At 39.8% G+C, this 21,791-nt stretch overlaps 1 protein-coding gene across 1 annotated transcript in view; it reads left to right on the forward strand.

Moving 5' to 3' along the window:
- Nucleotides 1-2,022: 2,022 nt before the first annotated feature.
- The window catches only part of TRPM3 (transient receptor potential cation channel subfamily M member 3), a 385,746-nt gene continuing 365,977 nt past the window's right edge, over nt 2,023-21,791 (forward strand). Inside the window, exon 1 of the mRNA XM_036402688.2 lies at nt 2,023-2,178. Coding sequence (XP_036258581.1) covers nt 2,023-2,178 — 156 coding nt within the window. The remainder of the gene's footprint in view (nt 2,179-21,791) is intronic.

The raw sequence follows: 21,791 nt of genomic DNA on the forward strand, positions 1-21,791 counted from the left end.
TGTGTGAGTTGCTTTTCATAAAATTTGTCTTTCTGATGTTCTTTAAATGACCTGTGTTGTATATTAGACTTACTGAAGTTTAATTGCTTTTGGCTATGATTTTGTTCTATTTTAGTTTGAAGGTTGTATCTTATTTAAAATAGCCTTTCTATTTTTTACTGGGTTCAGTATATTTGTTTTAAATAGGAACATTTTTTGCTTTTCTTATATCTTACATGGTACTGTAAGCTGAATGAGTATTATAGTGTTGTCTGTGTAGCTAAAGAAATGAAGGCAGCATACTTCATATTCCAGCTGGCAAAGTGTTAAACAAGACTAGTGACAAATCAGTAACACAAATATGTTTTTATCCTGTCCTTTAATTCTTTTGATTTCTTGAGATTCCTGTTCCCCATTCTCCCAACAAGAATCCATAAGAACACATCTAATGAGTTTTATGTAATTTGACTTTTTAACTCGCTTACAGATTTTTGTGGGATCTTAAAATCACTAGATTCCTCTAAAGAATATTTTAAGGAAAACATGGGATTTGGGAACTTTAATAGTTACTACTAAGAGATAGAGGAGATGTCAGAGAATTAATCTACAGATTAATCCATTAATCCATTAAACTTTTAAAATCACCATTAAATTGATATAGCTAATTAACACAATCAGCAAAGCTGACTGAATGCTGATATGCCTCAGAGAGGAATAAATGAAGATAAAAGCATTCATGACAATAATTCACCCAAATGAAGTGACTTCCTACTATAGTCACAGGTATTGGAAAAACATATCCTCCCAATAATGCCTGTCTCCACCGAATGGAAGTCTGGAGTGTGATTAGGGGTTTGCAGAGCATTAGAGTACCTAAAGTCACAACAAACCCCTTAATCATTTTTTTCTAACATGTATTTAGTAAGTTTAACATGTTCTTTGGAAACTCTGACCCAGTTTTTTGTTTAATACTATGACATTAGATACACCGTGAGGAAAATATATGCTTTCACAAATCACTTAAGCTATAGATAGAATAATATCATTCATTATAATGTCATACATCTTTTTAGAATAGAAAGTTAAGCTACTTGAGAAAGGAGCAGGGATATGTCTGACTTTGTCAGTAAAATGGCCTTTCAACAAATCATTGAAAAAAGGGTTAAATCATAAATGCAAATCAATGGTTTAATACCTGCAAAACACTCACTGTGTTTTTAGTCTTGCCTGGAAAACAGAGATTAGCTGCCTTGTTATTTCAGCTGTGGAGACTTGAGCGTCCTTTCCCTTTGGGAAGAAAAATCAGCAATGAGCTTGGAGGGCAGAGATGAGGCAGGTTTCCTCCGTGGCACTGCAGCAGTGTCCTGTGCTCAGCACGCAGAGATGATGAACCCTTGTATTCTTAAGTGCCTGAACGTACGTAATGAACCAGGATCCTGACTAGCACTGCAGGAAACCCTTTGGGTACTAGTAAAGAGACTAAATTTCAGAGGTGCTCCTTCTTGATCTTGAGAAAGAAAAGCAGGCCACATGCCCCCCCCAAGTGTCACAGTACAGCAGATACTTTGCCATCTTTCCCTGACCTGGTGTTTTCACCCTCTGATGTGCAAACAGTAGGGGAAAACGCTTGGCTTAGAGTGGAGGCTGCGCATATATGACTGTTGCTAGACATTAAGGATAAACATATTTTATTATAGGAAACTACTAATTTATTTCCCTAGAGTTATTAACGTAGTGTATTTGAAAAAAGCCTCCTGGCACGATTTTGGCACGATCTAGACGGGAGATGAGCAGGTGCCATAACTTGTCACAGTACACCTACCTGTCCCTTTCTCTTTCTGTGCCTGTTCTCTAATTAACGCGGCAGACCGAAACTCGGTTTCGCGGCGGGACGGGCTGCCCGCCCGGGGCCCCTCGGGGCGGTCCCGGGGCCCGGGGATGCCGCCCCGCCGCCCCGCCCCGTCCCGCCCCGCCCCTCCGCCGCGCCCATAAAGCGCCCGAGGCGGGCCCGGGGCGGCTGCGGGGCTCAGCCGCGCTGCGGGCATGGAGCAGCGGCGACTGAGCCCCGGCAGAACCGAGCGAGGCAGCGCCGCCGAGGGCGCGGCCAGCAGCGGCCGGGGGCGCCTGGCCGAGTCCTGGCGACGGCTCAGCTCCCGGCGCGGCTCCAAGCGCACCGGAGCCTCCTCGCCCGCGCTGCCGGTGAGTGACCGCGACAGTGACCGCGACAGTGACCACGGCCACGCTGCACCCTTCGGGTACCTGCTCGCTCCGGGGGCTGGGGCGGGGGTGGTGAGCACCAACCTGTTGCGCTTCGGGAAGAGGAATCGCCTTTCCCGTGCGCCGAGCCTGACTTTGTAGTTGTTCCCAGGTGCGGGTCTCCGGTTCGGCTCTCTCCTTGCGCTCCCTGCGGAGCGGCAGCTCGGCTCGGCCGGGAGCGCCGCTGGCGTGGTGGGAATATCTGCCTGCCACTCGCGCTCTCGGTGTGAGGCTGAGGGGAACAGTGGTAGCGATCATAAGCGAAAGACCCGAAGGGATGGCGGCAGAAAGCAGCCCCTTGGGAACCAGAGGTTTTCCTCTCGGGTGGGTGTCCCCTTGTTGGTGTATCTGCCTTCAGCCAGATCGATGGGATGTGCCGGGAAACTCTGGGGTGGGTAGACAAACATTTTAATGGAGGTGCATGCTACAGCATAGATTGCAAGTTAGGAAAATGAACATCTTGACCATAAAGGGAAATTGAGAGAACAAATTGAGAGTTCAAACGGGAGTGATATTTATTAGAGTGCTTGATGGCCTGTCTCCTTGGGATCAGAATCCTGTAGGTAAGTGCTGAACAAAAACACAGAAACACAGCTTTTGGAAGAACTTCTCACTGTCCAAGGACAATCTCAGTTCTCATGTGCTTAGAAAGAGCATTGTGTATTCTTACCTAAAGCAGACTGTCTGAGGTCTGGAGTGATAAATGTTATTCAACAGATCAAATGTATAATTTTGAAAATAAACATATATTCACAAGCTTTTGACCTGGGGGTAAAATGACCACAGGTTGAATTTCAGTGGGGAAAATAATGTAAGGGTAAAGAGACCTATGGTATAAAGGATGTCATGGCAACAAGAAAGCATCATACAAATTAACAATATTATCTCATGGAGGGGGAATGGGAGTAGCATTGCATTCATCTGTACCATGCTGTAGATTAAAATACTGTAATTTAGAGTGGGGCTTTGAGTGGGTTTTTCTAATAATACACAAACTTTGCAACAGATGGCTTAAACCCAGGTAAGGATCATATGGCTAGAACTCATCAGAAAAATGCACTGTGCAGTTGAGGGCTGGTGTTGGTTGGTTGGTTTGTGGGGGGGGTTTGTTTTTTGTTTTTTTTTTTTTGAGGGCTTGTTGAGTTTCTGTTGTTCTAAACAAAGTTGTTATTCTTGTGGCTTACAGCTGAGATGAATTCTTACTCCAGCCAGAGCCCTGAATGGGATTCAGGTTGCAAGTGTTTCGCCAGAATTGAAAGGTTGTATTAATCTTTGCTTAATCTTTGCTTTTGCAGAATCTTTCTGAGAGGATGAACAACTTTTTCCTTTCCTTTCCTCTTCTCTAAAGTAGTACTATATTGGTGGTTTTTATGTTAATGAATTTTCATTACATTAAGCCCACTAAACTTCATAAAGTGCAGGACAGATGGGAATGACAGATTCTGAATTTTTTAGTTTGGTAATTTGTTAGGGTTTTTTTTTTTTAGTTTTTGTCAGTTTTTTTGAAAATGTGGGGTTTTTGTTGAGAATGGGTAACTATTAGTTTGTCTTCTTCATGTATGCCTTTTTTTAATGATAGAATAGGGTTTCTGAAATCACATTTCAACACTAAGAATAAATCACTTGGAACCACTTTCCAAAGCAATGCCAGAACATAGTAATTTTTAAGACATTTTCCACCAGCACCTTTTTTTTTTCCCTTCCCACTTGCAACCACACTATCCGGGGAGGGCTGGGGTGGGGAAGGGAGGGAAATAAAGTGTAATATTTCAGTCCTTTTAACATCAGTGTTTTGGCCTCATCTCCCCAGCCTTGTTCCTTGAATTATTCTTTTTCTTGTGCTAACTTATGTTTGTCTGCCACAGTTTACTTTTTAAAGGTTGTGACTTGTCTGAGGAGAATTTTTGGGGTGCAGTGCTGAAGCAGGAGTTTGGTACAAGTGATGCTATGCATGTGTACTTTTTGGTTGTTTTTCCCCCCTCAAAATCTGTATTTTCTGGCCTTCCTTTTCTTTACACACTTGTAGAAACTGCTGATACTGATGTTTCACACTTATTCATTATGTGTAACGTTTTTATTGAATAATCCTAAGGGTTGGCTGCTGTTTTATTACTTTGTTAATTCCTGAAGGATAATTGGTAATATTATTTCTTTACCAAAATGATCAGGAAGGGGGTCTGAGTGGGTGGGATGGAGGGGTGGTAAATTTTATTTACCGTGTTTTGCTATTACTGATTGAGTGAAAGAGAAGAAATTGCTGCATTGACAGGAGCTGAAGAAGCGAAGAATATTTGAGATAGAAAAGGTTTGCAAGAGCCAATGCTGCATAGAGCACACATGTGGCTGAGTCCAAACGATGTCTCGCTATGATCTTTGTTTAGAATAACCCTGGTTTTGTTTTGAGTGAAGGCATTACATATTGAAGGAGTGAAATATGGTTATAGCTTTAGAAGTTGTCTTTTCTGCTTTTTTTCTCTCTCCATCATCTGCTTGTGTAACTCTGGAAAGGGAAAAGAGTGTGGAACCCCTCTATTCCAACTGATAAAAATTTTGCCATGCAAACCAGCAGATCACATTTTGGATCACGTTGAATTTCTGCCCATAAAGGGAATTTGGACATTTTCTGCCAAGATCTTGAGAGTCATTTGTACTTGCAGCCTCTGCAAGTACACTTATGTGAGTTTTCCAACCCATTTTAAGCAGACACTGCACAGTTTTCTAGTTCAATAAAAACTGAGATAACTGGCTGCTCTGCTCTACAGTTTCTGACCACAGCAGATTTTTTTTCTTTTGTTCAAAGATTAAATTGCTTTTGAGGTGAAATTTTCCCCAGGATATTTACAGTAGCTAAGATACAAAATGACAAGTGAGAAACATAAGACCACATGACATAAAACTTTACTTTGCTGTGGCACCAGTGAAATTATAGCTGCGAACCAGGTCATTGGTCCTGTCTTGGATGCTGGAAATCAGATGGGCCGAGTACAGATGACTGAGGAGAAGTAATCTCTCCCAGAGATGGCAGAACAGAACCACGTGTATGTGAGTGAGGAACATTATATAGACAGGTATAATCCACTGAGTAAAGAGCTGAATTTCAGGTTTCTTATGGAGCAGATTGGACAAAATTTAGCTTGCCCTGTGAGTTTCATATTTGTGAATTTGAGAAATCAGATGTCATTTTCCCTTTCTCATTTATTAAAGCAAAAGCACCTTTGCCATGAGGCTGGCCAGTCTGGTGAGGAGACTGTTAAACTAGCAGTGACATGAGAGGCACTTTATAGCCTTGAGTTGTATGATAAAATGGTGGAGCAAGGACAGAAAGCAAAAGTACAGGGTGTGGGGGGGACAAGGCAAAGCTTGGGCATGTTAAAGTAGGGTGTGTACCTGTCTGCACACTGCTTGGGATTCGAGCAGCAGGGCCAAGGGCTCAGCCTGTGGTCAGAGCTGGGCAGCATTGCTGGGATATTGCTGGGATACCTGTGATGGGGTAGTGCTGTGATTGATTGAGACAAGCCCTTCAGGAGAGGCAGGCAGGGAAGAGGAGGAATAGGGCTGCCTTTCACGTGGAGGAGCAGCTCAGATGTGTAGGGCTCAGGTCTGCGCAGAGCTTGTGGGTCAGAGGAGGGTGTGTTGAGTGTTTTGGGATGTGCTACAGATCACTGACCAGGGTAAGGAAGCAGATGGAGCTTTCTCTGAACACCTCCATCCTCTTTGGGAAATGTAATACATCAGAGCACCAGCCATGCAGGAGATTGCTAGAGGTTAAGGAAAACATTTTGTTACTGAATGGTGCTTGAACGGCACACTGTGACCCTGTCCATACAAGGCTGACTTGTTTGCTCATTTTAGCTATTGTGTGATTTTTTCCCAAACAATAGCTCAAATATATTTGTATTTTCTGCTGGCAAGCAGAAACAATGTTCTTACAAGAATTTATTGCTGCAGTTCTTGATGAAGGCATGGTGGTGCAGGTGCTGTAAGTGCTGGTGATGGGGGGTAGCTGTCTGCAGGCCCCTGTCCTAAAAGGAGTTTGTCCTGCAACCAAGGAATTTGTGCAGCACAGTGCATCTTGAAGGCCAAGTCCTGTGTACAGTCCAGCACAGCAGAGGCCAGGCTGTACTCAGGTTACCTGGTGTGTGGATCACTGACTCCTTGGTGTGCAATCGTCTTCCTATCAGGATCCCTGTAGGTGAAGGTGATGCAGTGACAGCAGACATGGATAAGGCAGGTCCTCACCACCCGTGTCTGCCAGGCCTCTGCACTCACTGACTTGGCTGGAGGAGGAGGAAAGCTGATCATCAGCCTGAGGTGAAACCAAGGAAGGAGACCTTCTGGAACCCACATCTGGGCACATGAAGGAGCTGACAGTGACAGGAAACAGTGAGTAAGGATTTACCAAGGATCAGTTGAGCCAGATCCAGCCCTCATGCCTTCTGCAATGAAGCTGGGATGAGAGGAGAGCAGTGGATGCCAACTGCCTTTGCTCTAGCCAGGCTTCTGTAGCTGGGCTGTGACATTATAGTCTGGGAGGGATGTTGTGCTGATGGCGGAGGAGTTGTGCTGGAGCCAGGGCCGGTGGAAAGGGGGCTTTTTCCAGGCTTGGGGGTTTCACATCCCAACTGGGTAAAGCCCTGAGCCACCTGATCTGTCCCTCTCAGCTGCAGCTGGGACTAGAAACCTCCCCAAGTCCCTGCCAGCCTGAGTTCCCTTGGGATTCTGTAAATCCACATCAGAAAGTCCTTTGAGAACTAATTTACAAGATGTGCACTAACACAGATAGTAACTGTTGCCTACACTTTGTCTGCTTGAAAATCTTATAAGCCTACCTACCCTGGTTATCAGGTGTGAAAACACACTTCTTAGGAAAAATAAAAATGATAGTTCTAGCCCAGGGCAAGGACTGGTCGAGTAATTTGTTAATACTGTAAGATGGAAAATAACACACTGTCTCTGAAAGAAATATTTATTTTTGTTGTTAATTTTTTCAGTTCTTGGTAGCAGAAGGGAGTCTAACTAATCCTGTGCATGAACAATTTGTCATGTATGACAAATCGTACATTTTGTCTAGCTTTTATTTTAGGCAGATGCTTCTTCTTCTTAATTTCTGCAACTTTAAAGTGGTTTTAAAAATTTTTATCTAGTATATAGTAGAGTGTTTTCATGTTTTCCTACGTTTGTTTCTGTGTGCCATGGATGAGCAACACTTTTCCTGACTGCTAATTTGGGTGCTTTAATAATAAAGCTAGAAATTATGACTATTTAAGCTTCACTTCAAGTGAGGTTTACTGAACCTATATATGAGGTTGCCTTTTTATAGAATCTCTCCTGAATATATTGCCTAGTGTCTCCCTGCAGCTGGTCTCCAGTGAGGAAACCTGTCAAGAACTTCCTATAATAGACCAGTCCTAAATACTTGTCTGAATAGTTGATCTTGTGTTTGTTTCTTTAGCGGGGATGGGAAAAAATACTATATTCTATGCAGTACTTCTTTCGTGCATGTGTGGACTAGTCTGTTAAGTAGTGTGATTTTTTTAAAGGTTAGTAATTCATTATGATTTTAGGGATCAGGTTTTTTATCAGAAATGAAAATGGTTTTGCTTTCCTGTTAACATTTTTGTGAAGATATTCTCTAAGGCATGGACCTAGTACTGCCTGATGCTGGACAAACATTCAAAAACTTCTATGATTAGTCTGTGGTGATTTTGAAATAGCTAAATTTTGTTCTGAAGGAAAAATTCCAGCTTTTGGATTTAAATAATTCTGGAAAATGCTTATGTAAGACAGCCCTCAGAAGTCCTGTCCATGCTAATTTATTCTATGACTTTAGCTTTTAAGAGTAGCATTGTGTACCTGGTAGAGCAGAGTGTAATATTGCTGACCGCAGTTATATGTGATGCAAGTCATTGCAGAGCTATAATGTGATTTTTAGCACTAAAGATAAGAAAAACAGGAAAAAAATTCCAAAATTAAGTGAAGAGGGGAAATGAATTCTCATTAAAATAACAAAACTGAACAGTAGTTCAATTTTCACAATTCTCATCTGCTTGTCTCCCCTGAAAAGACATAAGGGATTATTATATTGAAGGCATAGCATGTAAGAAAATCCCTAAGACTGGAGTTATATTGCTCTTTTTCTTCCTTTTATGGAGATAATAATCATTAGTTATTAATGTATAGCCTATTCTGTATCTGAAATGAAAGTTCATGTATTTCAAAAGAAGGTGGTTGTTTAATAATTAGACTGATAGAGTCAAACTCCATGAGCAGAATTTAAAAATTATTCATTATTGGGGATTTCTGGCTTTGTCTGATTCACTTCTTTGGGGCCTGGTAATTTTAAGTGGTGGCTGACCTCCCTTTTTATTAAGAGATTGATTTCCAGAATATCCAGAATCAATCGACTTCTTTTAAATCTTGAGCACTTCCAGTTGTATGCTGGATGTAGATAAACTTGTGAGTCTGAGAGTTGCTGATGGAGGAGGCGCTGTTGTCCATGACTAATCCACAAAAGGCAAAAAAAAAAAAAAAGGCTTCTGAAGGCTTGCTTTCCTATAGGGTGCTTTATCTGCTATCTCTCTGTACACTGGCTGAGGTCCTCGAAAATAATAGAATTAATTAAAAAGAGAAATATCTTTAAATTACAGAGAACACCTAGAAGCAAGGAAAAAAAACAACACTGCAAGGAGATAAGAAAGCTCTAGACCTTTGACAAGGAGCATGAAAACTTCTGTCTAAATCAGGGAACAATTTTACTTTTCACATTTTTTTTTCCTCTATGGTTTCATTTTTGCCATAGGATACAGCTACTGTGAGGCATGTATGTAGGCTTTTGGAATTTATATGAGGCTTATGAGAGGTTTTATTCATCACAACATAATACAGAGAAGGACTTCTTAATCTATTGGAGATGGTAATATTGGTTATATAAGCACAACTTAGTCTAACCTGGCTGGACAGTGATAGATGTGTCCTCTTATAACCTGTTTTCTGTGTAGCTGAAAGCAACTCTTTCCAGACATAATTTATTTCTTCTGATGAAGCAGCATTTCAACAAGCCTGTGACATTTCAAAATGAATATGGAAAGAAGAAGAGTCTTATTATTTCCTGGTACATGTATTTTTTTCCTGGTATTCTTATGTTCTTTTTGCTTTTAGATAACATAATTGCTTTAATGACATAATGGAAATGTTTTGTGGAGAGTATTCAAAACAGGTAATCTCCTGTTGCAATTTTTTTAAGTTTACTGTGAATTGCAGAGAAACTGACATGTTATGAAACCCTGTGAATCACAGTGACTGCAGAGGTGAAAGGAGAAAAAAATTAGAATGTTTTGTCTAAATAAACAAGCACATGAGAAGTTTCTGCTCATTATTGCCAGATTATAAGTAGGTGCTCTCTAGAAATACTATAATAATGGCAATATGTTAATTCATTACAGCTATTTATTCTCTCTTAATTTCTAAATATTTCCCCCCAGTGATTAATTGAATATACTCAGTTGGAAGGGACCCATCAGGATCATCAAGTCCAATTCCTGGCCCTGTGCAGGACACCCCAAGAATCATACCATGTGCCTGAGAGCATTGTCCAAAGAATTCTGGAGCTCAGGCTTGATGCTGTGACCACTTTCTTGGGGAGCCTGTTCCAGTGCTCAGCAGCTCTCTGGGTAAAAAAAGCCATTTCCTGATATCCAATATAAACCTCCCCTGACAAAGCTTTGTGCTTGAGTCCTCTCACTGGTCACAAGAGTGCAGAGATCAGTGCCTGCCTCTTCATTTCCCCTCATAAGGATGTTGAAGACCACTATGAGATCTCCCCTCATCCTCCTCTTCCCCAGACTGAAGAGACAAAGCACCTCAGCTACTCCTCATATAGCTTCCCCTCCTTCACCATCCTCCTTGCCCTCCTTTGGATGCTCTCTAATAGCTCAATGTCTGCTTTATACTGTGGCACCCAAAACTGCCCCCAGCACTGGAGGTGAGGCTGCCCCAGTGCAGAGCAGAGCAGGACAATGCCCTCCCTTGTCTGGCTGGAGATGCTGTCCCTGATGCCCCCCAGGACATGCTTGGCCCTCCTGGCTGCCAGGGCACTGCTGGCTCATGTTCAACTTGCCACTGACCAGGACTCCCAGGTCCCTTTCTGCAGCACTGCTCTCCAGCCTCTCATTCCCCAGTCTGTGTGTACAGCTAGGGTTGCCCCTCCCAGGTGCAGAAGCCAGCACTTGTTAAACTTCCTGTGGTTGATGTTTCATATGGTTGATGCTCAGCTCAATAATTTCTTGAGGTCTGTCTGAGGGCCTCTCTACCCTTAAGGAAATTAACACCACCTTCCAGGTTAGTGTCATTGGCATACCTTTGAATCCCTTGTCCAAGATGTTGAAGAGGACTGGGCTGAGGATGGAGCCTTGTGGAACCCCACTAATGAGCAGACTCCAGTCTGATGTCACCTCATTCGCCACAACCCTTTGTGCCCAACCCATGAGCCAATTGCTCACTCATCAGGTAACGTTCAGCTATCTGCTGGACATCTGTCTAGAAGGAGAGACAGTTTCCAAGGCTTTGCTGGAGTCCAGAAAAATTACCTCTACTGGTTTTCCTAGATCAACTCAGTGGGTTACCCTGTTGTAGAAGGAAGTCAGTTTTGATAAGCAGGAGTTTCCCCTCATGAAGGTGTGCTGGCTGTCACTGATGACTGTGTTGTCCTCCCAGTATTTTTTCAAAACCTCCCAGAATAATCTTTTCCATGGTTTTGCCAGGCACTGAAGTGAGACTGACAGCCTGTAGTTTCTAGAGGCCTCCTTCTTGATCTTTTTGGAAATCAAAGAAAGTTTCCAGCTTCCAGCTGAGACCTCTCTGGGTTTCCAAGACCACTCCAAACCCATTGAGGAAGGCTTTATGATGGCATCAGCCAGCTCTTTGGGTATTTTCAGCTGAATCTTGTCATGCTCCATATGTTTGTAGGGATGCAGCCAAGTAGTTTAAAAGTAGAACTAAGGTGACTCTAACCTGGAATGCTGAAATAGCTTTCTCACTGGAAAAGCTGACTGGTTATAATAGATTTCCATACTTGCTATTTTTATTTTGAATATCATGGAGAGTCCAAATCTGTAGTAGCTTTACTCATTCAGATTTCTCTGCTTGTGTAGTGTAAGCCAACTTTTGCTGTTAAAGGTTTCCTAGATACCAGAAGTTCTTAACAGTCAGATGTGCTCCTAGGTAATTTTGCTAGCCATCTCTCAAGAGACTAGGATACAAGAAAAGGAAATACCTGTGACTGGATGACTTAGAATTTCAAAGGGCCTGGTAGGAAGCTTTGGTCCTCAAAACTTTGTCATAGGAAATGAGTAAGACTATAGTAGTATCAGAAGTTGTGAGTGAAGCTTGGAGACAAGTGGAAAGCTATTGAGGCAACAAGGCAGGCAAATGAGACTTTAATGAGCTCAGCAGTGAGGATGGATGCAGTGAGATTCACCTCACAGCATGAACTTATTTGTTCTCCCATTCAGTTATCAAAATTGTGGCAGGGCTACATTTTATTCAATAAAACTGTTTTGAAGATGGCAATCTTTTGGTTTTAGATGTGCTTTTTTGTTTCAAGTATTTCCCTAATGTTTAGGTATTAGAGTTATTTTAAAAATTATTAATAAAAGACATCTGCCAATCTCTTACACTGGCAATGGAAGAATCCAGATGCTGTGTTGTATGAAAACACAATCAGAATTCAAGCGTTCAACCCATGTGGACAAAAGCTAAAAAGTCTCAAATTCATTTTTGACACAATGTGTTTGAAGTTGGTGGGATATAAAAGCTTTAAATATAAGAATGTGAAAGTCTAGGGATACTATAAAGCTTTTATAGGTTCATAAAATTAGTTCATAAGCCATTAAGAAGGTAGGCTCCTTAGTTATGATTGTTCTCTGTAAGTAGATTTGACAACCTTAGTAAAAGTTGAGGTAGTTATTTCTCTGGAGTACTGAGAGGACATTTGAGGTGTCTTGTTTCGCTCTTTTGCATCAGGCACATCTTGATGCAAATACAGCAGTAATAATTTATTCCTCTGTCAGTGTTGGAGTATGACAGTATAGAAGCCATTTCACATTCCATCTAGGGTGACATTACTCAGACTACAAACAGTTACACTGCCTACAGTTGCTGAAAATCTAAGCTGAGTAATTAGGAAAATGCAGAATACAAGAGGTGGGTCACAATGCACAACGGTCTTAATGGTGCACAAGAAAGTGGTTTCATTAACTGAGACACAGTACTGTTGATAATGTGACTTTTCTGAGGTGCTTTAAAGAGGGTACAACTAGCAAAATTGCAAAACAATCACAGAAGGATATTATTCAATACCTAACTAATAAAGATTCTTCCATTAGTAGATTATCAAAAAGTGTTGAATCTTAATTCAGTAAAGAAACACGTGTGATTTTGGTTTGTCAAGGTTTGGCTTATCAAGGGTTTTTCTCATTGTTATGAACAAGATGCTTCTAGGCTACAGAGATGCTGGTTTGGATTTTTTTTTTCTTTACAGAGACAAGGTAATTACTGCATGCCAAATAAACAATAACCATGAAATATATGCACAAGTTACTACTTGCATCTCTGTTATTTACTGAGTACAGCATTGCCCTTTCCTTGTGGTACTTCAGTGAGAGAGCCATGGCAAAGAACTTTGTACAAAAATGTCTGTTAAAGCGGAAGTTTGCCTTAACTGTTTAATCTGTCTTTTTAGAGAGGAGTGAGGATAAAACCCAGCATCCTCACTGCTGCATACTTTTGGAGGGGTTTCTAATTCAAAGAGGAAATCAGATTCCTATGCAGGATAACTTAATTTGGCTTAAGAAAAAATGCAACTCCTCCAGCTTCTGTAGATTGCTTTTTGCACTCACCAAAATATTCTTGTGCTTCTCTTTTCTCACCATAATCACTTCTTCTTCCACATTTTATATTTTAGCACTTGCAGGACTGTCTGAAACTCCCACAGTTCAGTCTCCCTTTTAAAGAATTAATTGTATTTAAAAAATGTCAGGTTTTTCCTGGAAATGAGTGGTTTATCTGTGTGTGCCTTTCCTGGACTGTTTGCATGAGTTAGCTGTGCTATTCTTTTTTTCAGACTTTCTGCAACACTGAGACTACCATCTCTGTGCATCTTTTTCTCTTCCCACTCCAATTTTCATATATATATATATATATATATATATATATATGAATGTGTGTATATAGATATGCATACAAAGTATTTTTGAAAGATGAGTCATAAGGAGGTATTTATATTGTGCTATTTTTGAAGAATAAGCAGAAGTGCTATTAAACTGAGAAGCATTGATGGGCTCATCCCACTTTTTAATTTGGCTTTTTATCTATAGACAAGTACAGGATGCCTGAAGCAATATCTTTTACCACAATATCTCCTACCCACTAATTTTTTTTGTTCTCACAGCCTTTTGTCCTTTGTTTCATTTTCTCTAGAAACAGCAGTATATTTAATATGATGCTCAAACTGGTACCTGGCTCTTTCTGAGTCAGGCAAGTTGAGGCGTGGGCTGGAGCTTGAGTTGTCTCAGACTCCACCTGCCAGAAAGGGTGAAATTTTTCAGATTCACTGCCAATAGAAATTTTTAATTTTCTATTGGCAGTGAATCTAAAAAAAATTTGAATCCTACCATCTTGCAAGAGTGTTTTGCTTCACTTAATAATGTAGCATTAGAAAGCTATAGCTGATTGTGCCTCCTCTGCTAATGACCTTGCTGCATATGATTCTGTTACTGCAGGCAGCAAGGGAGATCATGGTTTATTGCTAGGCTGTTTATTGGGATAGGTGTTCTACTAACAGCTGCTTATCTCTGTAGAGTGGATGCTAAAGGAACACTTAAGTTAAATTGAGAAAACTGAGGATCTTTCATTGTTCCAGTAATCTGAGTAGATGAGATGCCCATTCCATCAAAATCAGATCTAAACCACTGAGAGTGTGGTCTGAGGTTCATTCTGTTAAAATCCTTAAGTGTTTTCTTAATTTGTTTTATTAATGGCTGAACTTCAGCTGCTGCAATTGCCAGGCCTCTGGATCTTGATGTTCCCCTTAAAGAGAATTCAATGCTCTGCTGCCAGATAGGGAGGAGATGACAAATCTCAAATATTATGAGGTAAATCAGCTGCTAGAATCTTGATTCTGCTAGAAACATACTGTTAGTGTGGTAGCTGTGTATTTATTCACACAACACTTAAAATTCATGTTAAGGGCTGGTAATAGGCAAACAGATGATTCAGTGCATAATGGAGTAGATATTAAAAGTATAGCTAACAGATATTACCTGGGAAGTATTCTACTTGCCTCCACCTGTCCTTGTTCAGTGGAATTTTTTTATTTTTATGGTATTTTCTAGATATCCCACAGCTATTTTTCCATTCAGAGATCCAGCATATCTGGGGTACATGTGCAGGTAAGGAATCTAGCACATACATGGTACATCTGCTAAAAAAACCAAGTGTTTTCAAGAGTGGCTTGTGTATAAGTGGTACATTTGGCATCTGATGCACTTAGACTGCTCTGGGCTTTCATACATGTGAAACATGTAAACTGTTTCACACATGTCAACAGCATGTCAACTGTTTTATTCTTGGAAAAAAGGGCAGGGCAGCTATAGTTCTCACTGAAGAATGAACCTTTTGTTCATTCCCAAATTTTAAGCAGTGACTTGGTATATTAGGAATGCATCCTGTTGGTTACTCTAAAACTCCTGGAGGGCTGATGTAATATAAGAAATAGGACATTTAATAAGTGTCTTACAAATTTTTTTGATGCCAAGTTGCAGTAATGTAGGCAACCTGTTCTTTTGATTTTTTAAAGACTGCTCTGAGATATAATAGTCTTAATTTCAGTTAGTTTAAAGTTCAAGGGAAGCACCATTATTTTCACATTGCTTTTAGGAATGTTTTTGTGCAGATAACCATGTGCTTTTTCCTTGTCTACTTCAGCATGGTATAAGAAATGTGAGAGGTCAGAAATTCTGGCCTAATAATTTGCCTTATTTCATTGCAAGAGAGGTCACAATTGAGCTGCTGAATTGTTACTCCCACAGAGGTAAGATGAAATTAGGAAAGAGAATAATAATTAGAATATGTTTTAAAACATGACAATTCAAAGATTATTTTTTTGGATTTCAAAGTCAGTAAATTTAAAGTGTATAGATGTTACAGAAGTATATGCAACTTATAACTTACTTTAAAAAGTGCTTGAAGAAAAAGTTACTCCTGATATACACTGTTATTAGTTTTTCATTTGTAACCTTAGAAATATTTATGATGGAATTCTCAACTGAATTTGGAACCTGTCAGCAGATGTCAACAACAGAAGAAAAGAAATTCCAATTAATCTGTTCTCAATGTATAGCTAGGTCTGCCCTTTCAAAAAAGCCTTTGGGAGAGAAGGGAAACAAACAAACAAAAAATATATGTATATTTGAAAGACATTTCTGATGGCAATTTTCTCTCCACAAAGAAAACTGAAATTTTTGTTGAACACAGTCATCCATTCGCCAGACATTGTGGGATGTGTGTGGAGAACATTGGCAAAAAAAATTGAGATATTTCGTTACTGTTGTAGAAAAACACAGTTAAGACATGCATAAATTGTACAGGCTACCTATTGCAGCAGATGGACTTAAACCCAAAAATTTTTATAATGAAAAAAACCCTCAATGTCAAGTCAAATATTTAGGCTATTCAATTCTGAATCAGAGTTCTTTCTGTTGGAATGAATCTTACTTGAATGTGTGCAGTGTAAAGTGTGTATCTGATTTTTGTATATTGCACAAAATTTTCCATTGAAATGTAATTCCACTTGACAACATCACATGAGAGCTGATTCACACACATAGATATACAAGATTAGATTACAGCTCATAGTAATAAGTAATTTTGTTTCAGCCTTGTTGGAAAACAGTTCCTGGCCTGCAAGTAAGTCTTGAACGCAGTCCTCAGAAAGAGAGCAGAAATAGTCTGTCTAAGCAGCATGGGAGAACAAATATTAATCTTCTGGGTTTCAAGGGACCTATGTGCAGAATGTGATTTCAAATTCTCTTGCCTATCACTTCTTCTGAATTTTTGCTGTTAAAAGTGCTCTACATCACTACAGGTGCTGGACTTCTGCAGAGCTTCATTGTGTTTTCTTTTGTGATGGGGATTATTTTCTCAGATGGAAATGATCAATAGATCTGAGAAAATAATCTCCATCACTTCATTAATGAAGTTCTGTGTGTGACTACAGCAACTCTTGATTTACCCTGATTAATGGGTGCTACCATCACCACAAAGTCTTCCTTCCATGATACTTGGAGGATTTTGATTCCTTTTTAGCTGCATTCTCAGTGTGATACTACAAGCCCATTGGGCTGTTCTTGCTTAGCCAGGATAGTACCTGGACGTGAAGCTAAGACTGGTTTGTCAGGTAAATAGTAGTAGGATCTAAACACTCAGAAGAAAGAAATCCAGAAATATTTTCCATTTCTGAATCTGGCTGTTCTTTTTGTGCTAATATAGTTATACTTTGTGACTCTAGAGTCTACATTGTGCAAAAATTGCCTTTGTCAAAAATGCTTACCCTCGCATTGTGTTGAGCATCTGTATCCTTGAATACCTGGAGCTGTGCTAGATATCCCAAGAGAAAAAAGGGCTGATGCACGAGAGAAATGCAGTCTCAACTCTCATTTGTTCTAAGATGCATCCAGTAACAATCTGGAGGGAACTTAGAAGATTCCTTATCAGTTTCCAGATGACAGATAACTGTGCAAGCATGCTTTAGCAAATTTGTGGCTGTTAGTCATTTTAACATCTATGCTGTGATTCATCTTAGGCTCAAGAGCTCACTTACACAAGCTTGTTTTTACCTCTTTGGAGGACTTTTTAGGAAATGCCTTTATGATTAGAGATGTCTTTTAGAGACCTGCTAGAGGACATCACCTGCCTAGAGCTTGTTTAATGTGGACAAAACCTCAGCTACTTCCACTTGCCTGCCCTGCAGCCATAAGGGGCCAAATTTTATTGAAATTGTGGAAGGTGTCTCTGCATTGCTCTGTCTACTTCTCCATTGTTGAGGCGTCTTTCTAACTCAAGAGCCCTTCTTTGTGCTTACTCTAAAAGAAGCAAATCCTCTCAGCCCTTCACCCCATTTTTTTTTCATAAATGGTTAGAGAGTACAGTTTACTGATACGGAATTTCAAAATTTCTCTCTCCTGTGGGTATGTTTCTTGGTACCTCCTAGGACTTGGTGGCATATAGTCTTATCATCTAATCCCCCTTGTCACTTAACAGCTGTTGAGCATATAATCTTGCCCTTTGTACTTCCAAATGATCTTTCTTCTGCTGGCTAACATGGGTAGTCTTCCAAGTGCTTCTGTATGACTGGTACTTTCCAAAATTCTGTCTTTTAAAAATGTGACTGGTGCTGCTGAAACAGGTTTTTTTACATGACGACAACTTACGTAGCTGAGGAATAAGACTGTGCTTCAGAATGATACACGCGGAAACCTGCTTGTAATCTCCCTCTTGTCTAATGCATTTTTATGCATATCCTTCCATGTAGTTTTGACTTTCTTTAACAATTTAATCTCCTGTAGTGTATTTAATCTCTTGCTGCATGTCATATCAAATGTTTTCTTGCAGTCAGAAGAGTAAAAAATATTTTTACACTTCCCCTTTAGTCAGAAATCTGGCCTTTTTTATCCAAGGAGGCTGTTTGATCTGTCCAACAAGCTTAATTTGTGCCGGATTTCCTCAAATTATTGTCCTAAATCAAATGGAAACAGCTAGCTGTTTTTTTTTCTGCACAACTGTATGAAAAATTCCAGGGGTTTCTTCTTTTTATTTTTTTTAGTTTTGGGGAGGATGGTTTGGGAGTCTCAGGACTATGTGAGTAGTCCTGAGACTCCCAAAGCACTGCTGATAAAGAACTACTGATAAAGTTTAGTCCTGCACTTAACAGTATAAGAAGTTTAATTTTATTAAAGAACCAGAGAGACCACAGCAAGGATAAGGTGTGGCATTTATGTTCCTCAAGCAGCCTTTTGGTTGTCATTTGCATTAAAATGTCGAAAAACTCCCACATATGTGTATCTTTTCTCTTAAGTATTCTGCTTAAAGTGGAATAACTTATAATTAAAAAATAGTCCTGAAACCTGACATATATTTGGCTTTACATTGCTGTTACATAAATTTCTAGACTTTGTAAATGCAGGCACTGTCATTTGTCATCCAAATTTGACAACTTAGTTGAATCTTCCTACTGAAACAGAGGTTTTAAACACTGAATGCATTTGACAATATTTCTGCTGGCAGAGGATGGCTCCCATCCTTTCTTGTTGTGAGCTCTTGACTTCTATTCTCCTTTTTGTGTATGTGATTGTTCCTGGGAAGAGACCAGAGTGATTCTAGTCAGGGAGGCAGGAGAAGAATTTTCTAAGTGGAGCATACGAAGGAGCTGAAATTGGAAGATAACAGTTCAAGTGGCAAAGGAGATTTATGTGCACCACATAAGCAGAGGAGCATTATGACAACACATTATGATTACACCAAATGTAAGTATGTGGGCAAAGCCTTGATATGTCTATCTTGAGCAAGATGAATCCACCTTGAAATCAATTGTATGTTGTAATTTAGATGCTGCAGAGGGTATGCTGTGATACTTGGGAGGAGCCACTACAAATCCCTAAAGCCATTTTCACAGACCAGTCACTCGTGCCTAACACTAATTGTTTTTTAAAGTTTTAGTGCTAAGCAGGAACCACAGACTGACCAGAGGTGTGTGGCTTGTTTTTAGTTCTGTGTCCTCATAAGAAGCTTGGACACATCAATACTGTGTAGCCAGATATAATCTGTTCTAGCCATCATGCCTCTTCCTTGTTGAGCAGTGATAACCATTGGAAGGTGTCTCATATTCTATTTTTATGCAGTGTTTCAAAGTCTCCATGAAGGGGCAAGGCATGTACAAATAACAAGTGGAAAACTCAGTCTTTTTATACTCCAAATACACGTCAGTCAATATGATTTTCTGATTTTGCCTTCATAGAAATTACCTTATTTGTATAGCCTGAGGGAAGAAAATAATGTGTGGCTTGTGGCTAACCCTTGTGGCTAGTGGCAGAACCTAACATTTCAGAAAGTTGCATCCAGAGCTTGATGAAATTAATCTGTGTTCGAGGTTCTATTCCCTCTTGTATTCTAAATGAAATGCAATTTACATCTTTGCTTTGCTATGGTCACCTCAGTCATATCAATAATGTTCCTAGGTAGAAACTACAGCTTGTAAGATTGCATTATTTCCCCTGTTTGTGGCAAATATTTGTTGTCATGTGACTCACTGCCATGGATTTCCTCATCAGGGTTCAGGTTAACCAATGGTTCAGCAATAGTTTCGACCACTGCGTAGAAACGCTTCTATTTGAGGGGTTTTGAACTAAGCAGGCTTTAATAGAAAAATTGGCTGTTGTCAGAGGTGAAGACATTCCCTGGGTGTCTATATTGCTGCATGGGCATCACTGTATGATTTGTGCAATATTGGTGAGGAGAATCCTCTCAGAAATCCTGGGGGACTGAGCCTGAGCATGGAGGTTAGACTACGTGATCTCCCAGAGGTCTCTTCCAATACTGAACATTCTGTGAAAATATCAAAACAAAACTATTTCTCTTACAACACTTCTTCCTCTTAATCTTTTTCACAGTCTTGTGCTCTGAAGAGAATTTTCAACATTTCAAGAAATGTCAGATAGAATGGCATTAATTGAATTAATGGAATGGGCAAAGGGCAGAAACAGTGTAAATTAGTGCCTGAAAGTATAATCTAATTGAGCTGAGAAAAGTTTAAGATTCTTGTTTCAAAAGCCATACAGGAGCCTTTAGAATTTCTATTACTATTTTAATTTTGATGCATATATTCTGTGTTTTGTTATATGTATCAAGCTACTGTATAATTTGGAGTAAAAATTTCAAATGGTAGAGCATCCTAATTTTCCTAACTTTCCTCTCTGGATCTACTTGCAGTCATAAAATAAATGAAAAATTCCTACATTAACAAGTGTTTTTACATACTTAGATTTAATATTTTTGCTGTAATACATTGCACAGTATTTTATGCAAGAGTGTTTAGAAGCACTGTTGCTGAACTGCTTACACATATTCATCTAGTAGCACTCTTGTCCAGAGCAGAGGGATGATTGCAAAGAAAATCTCATCATTGCATTACGTAGTTTAATTTAACCCTCTGGATTACGAGAAATATCTACCTGATTTTAGAGTCAACTTGAGGAAGCTCAGCTGCCAAGATGCAAGTTTTAAAAAGAAATCAGAGAGTAAAAAAACCAAAACGCTCCCCTAGATAAGGAAGGTTAGAGGCCAGGCTGGGTGGGGTTCTGAGCAACTTGGTCTAGTAGTGTAAGGTGTCCCTGCCCATGGCAGGGGGGTTGGAAGGAGATGGTCTTTAAAAGGTCCCTACCAACCCAAACTATTCTGTGATTCTATGAATGGGTAGCAAAGTCTGGAAAAACATTCTTTCAGTCCTATCACTGAACAAAGTTGATGTTCCAATACTGGAAAAAAACCAAATGCAATGCTAGATGGTTTGTCTTTAAATCATCAAGTTATGCCAACTACACAATCCTTTGAAAATAAATTCTGAATTAGTTGCACATGTGTATTTCTAGAAAAAAGAAAAACAAACCAAAACAATGAAAAAATCAATAGCTGAACATGAAAGCTATAGTATAGAAAGAAGATAGACTAAGTCAGATTGCATAGGCAGTTTTGCTAAGGAAGCAAGTGGTTAAAACAATATTATAGTAATAATGCATATATTTTCAAGAATATGAGGGATGAGATGGAGCTTTATGGTTTTGTGGGGTTTTTTTGCTTGGTTGGTTTTTTTTGTTTGTTTGTTTTTTGTCTCACTCCAAATTATTGAATAGCAACTTTTGCTTTCTGGAGTATGAGGATAGGCATTATTTATGTTACAGAGAGGGCAAAAATTTAGAAGATTTAAAATACTGGCACCCTTCCAGGAAAAGACTAAAATCTAAATATGGAGCCAGGTGCCTTGTGTAATTTGTGGGTTTGTTCTTTTCCAGGGCTTAATTGTCATATCTATAAAGAGATATCAATAATGCAAACATATATCTATTTATAAAAAAATCAGTAACAATTTTGTAGCCTGCATATATTACACAGATTACTGAACCATATAAAAAAACAAGGGGAAGAGGCTTAGTTGTATGCATATTCTGCATTCTTCCTTATGATTTCCTCATCTGGAATGGGATCTGCCAGAGTCCTTGGGATCATTAGACCTCCACTCAGCACATGGCAAGAGGGGTGTGACAACATGATTTTCAGCACAATCTCTCACAATCACAGATGTGTTTAGACAGTCCTGTCTGTCATTCATACTATATCTGAACAGATTGGGCCCCTGAAAAAGTTTCTGCATTTCATTCTGCAAGCTGGCATGCCAGAAACCGAACTCCCTGTTGTAAATTTATGTGCTGTTTCCCCCATGAAGGACTCAT

This window comes from Molothrus ater, chromosome Z (assembly GCF_012460135.2).
Source record: "Molothrus ater isolate BHLD 08-10-18 breed brown headed cowbird chromosome Z, BPBGC_Mater_1.1, whole genome shotgun sequence".
NCBI classification, from domain to species: domain Eukaryota; kingdom Metazoa; phylum Chordata; class Aves; order Passeriformes; family Icteridae; genus Molothrus; species Molothrus ater.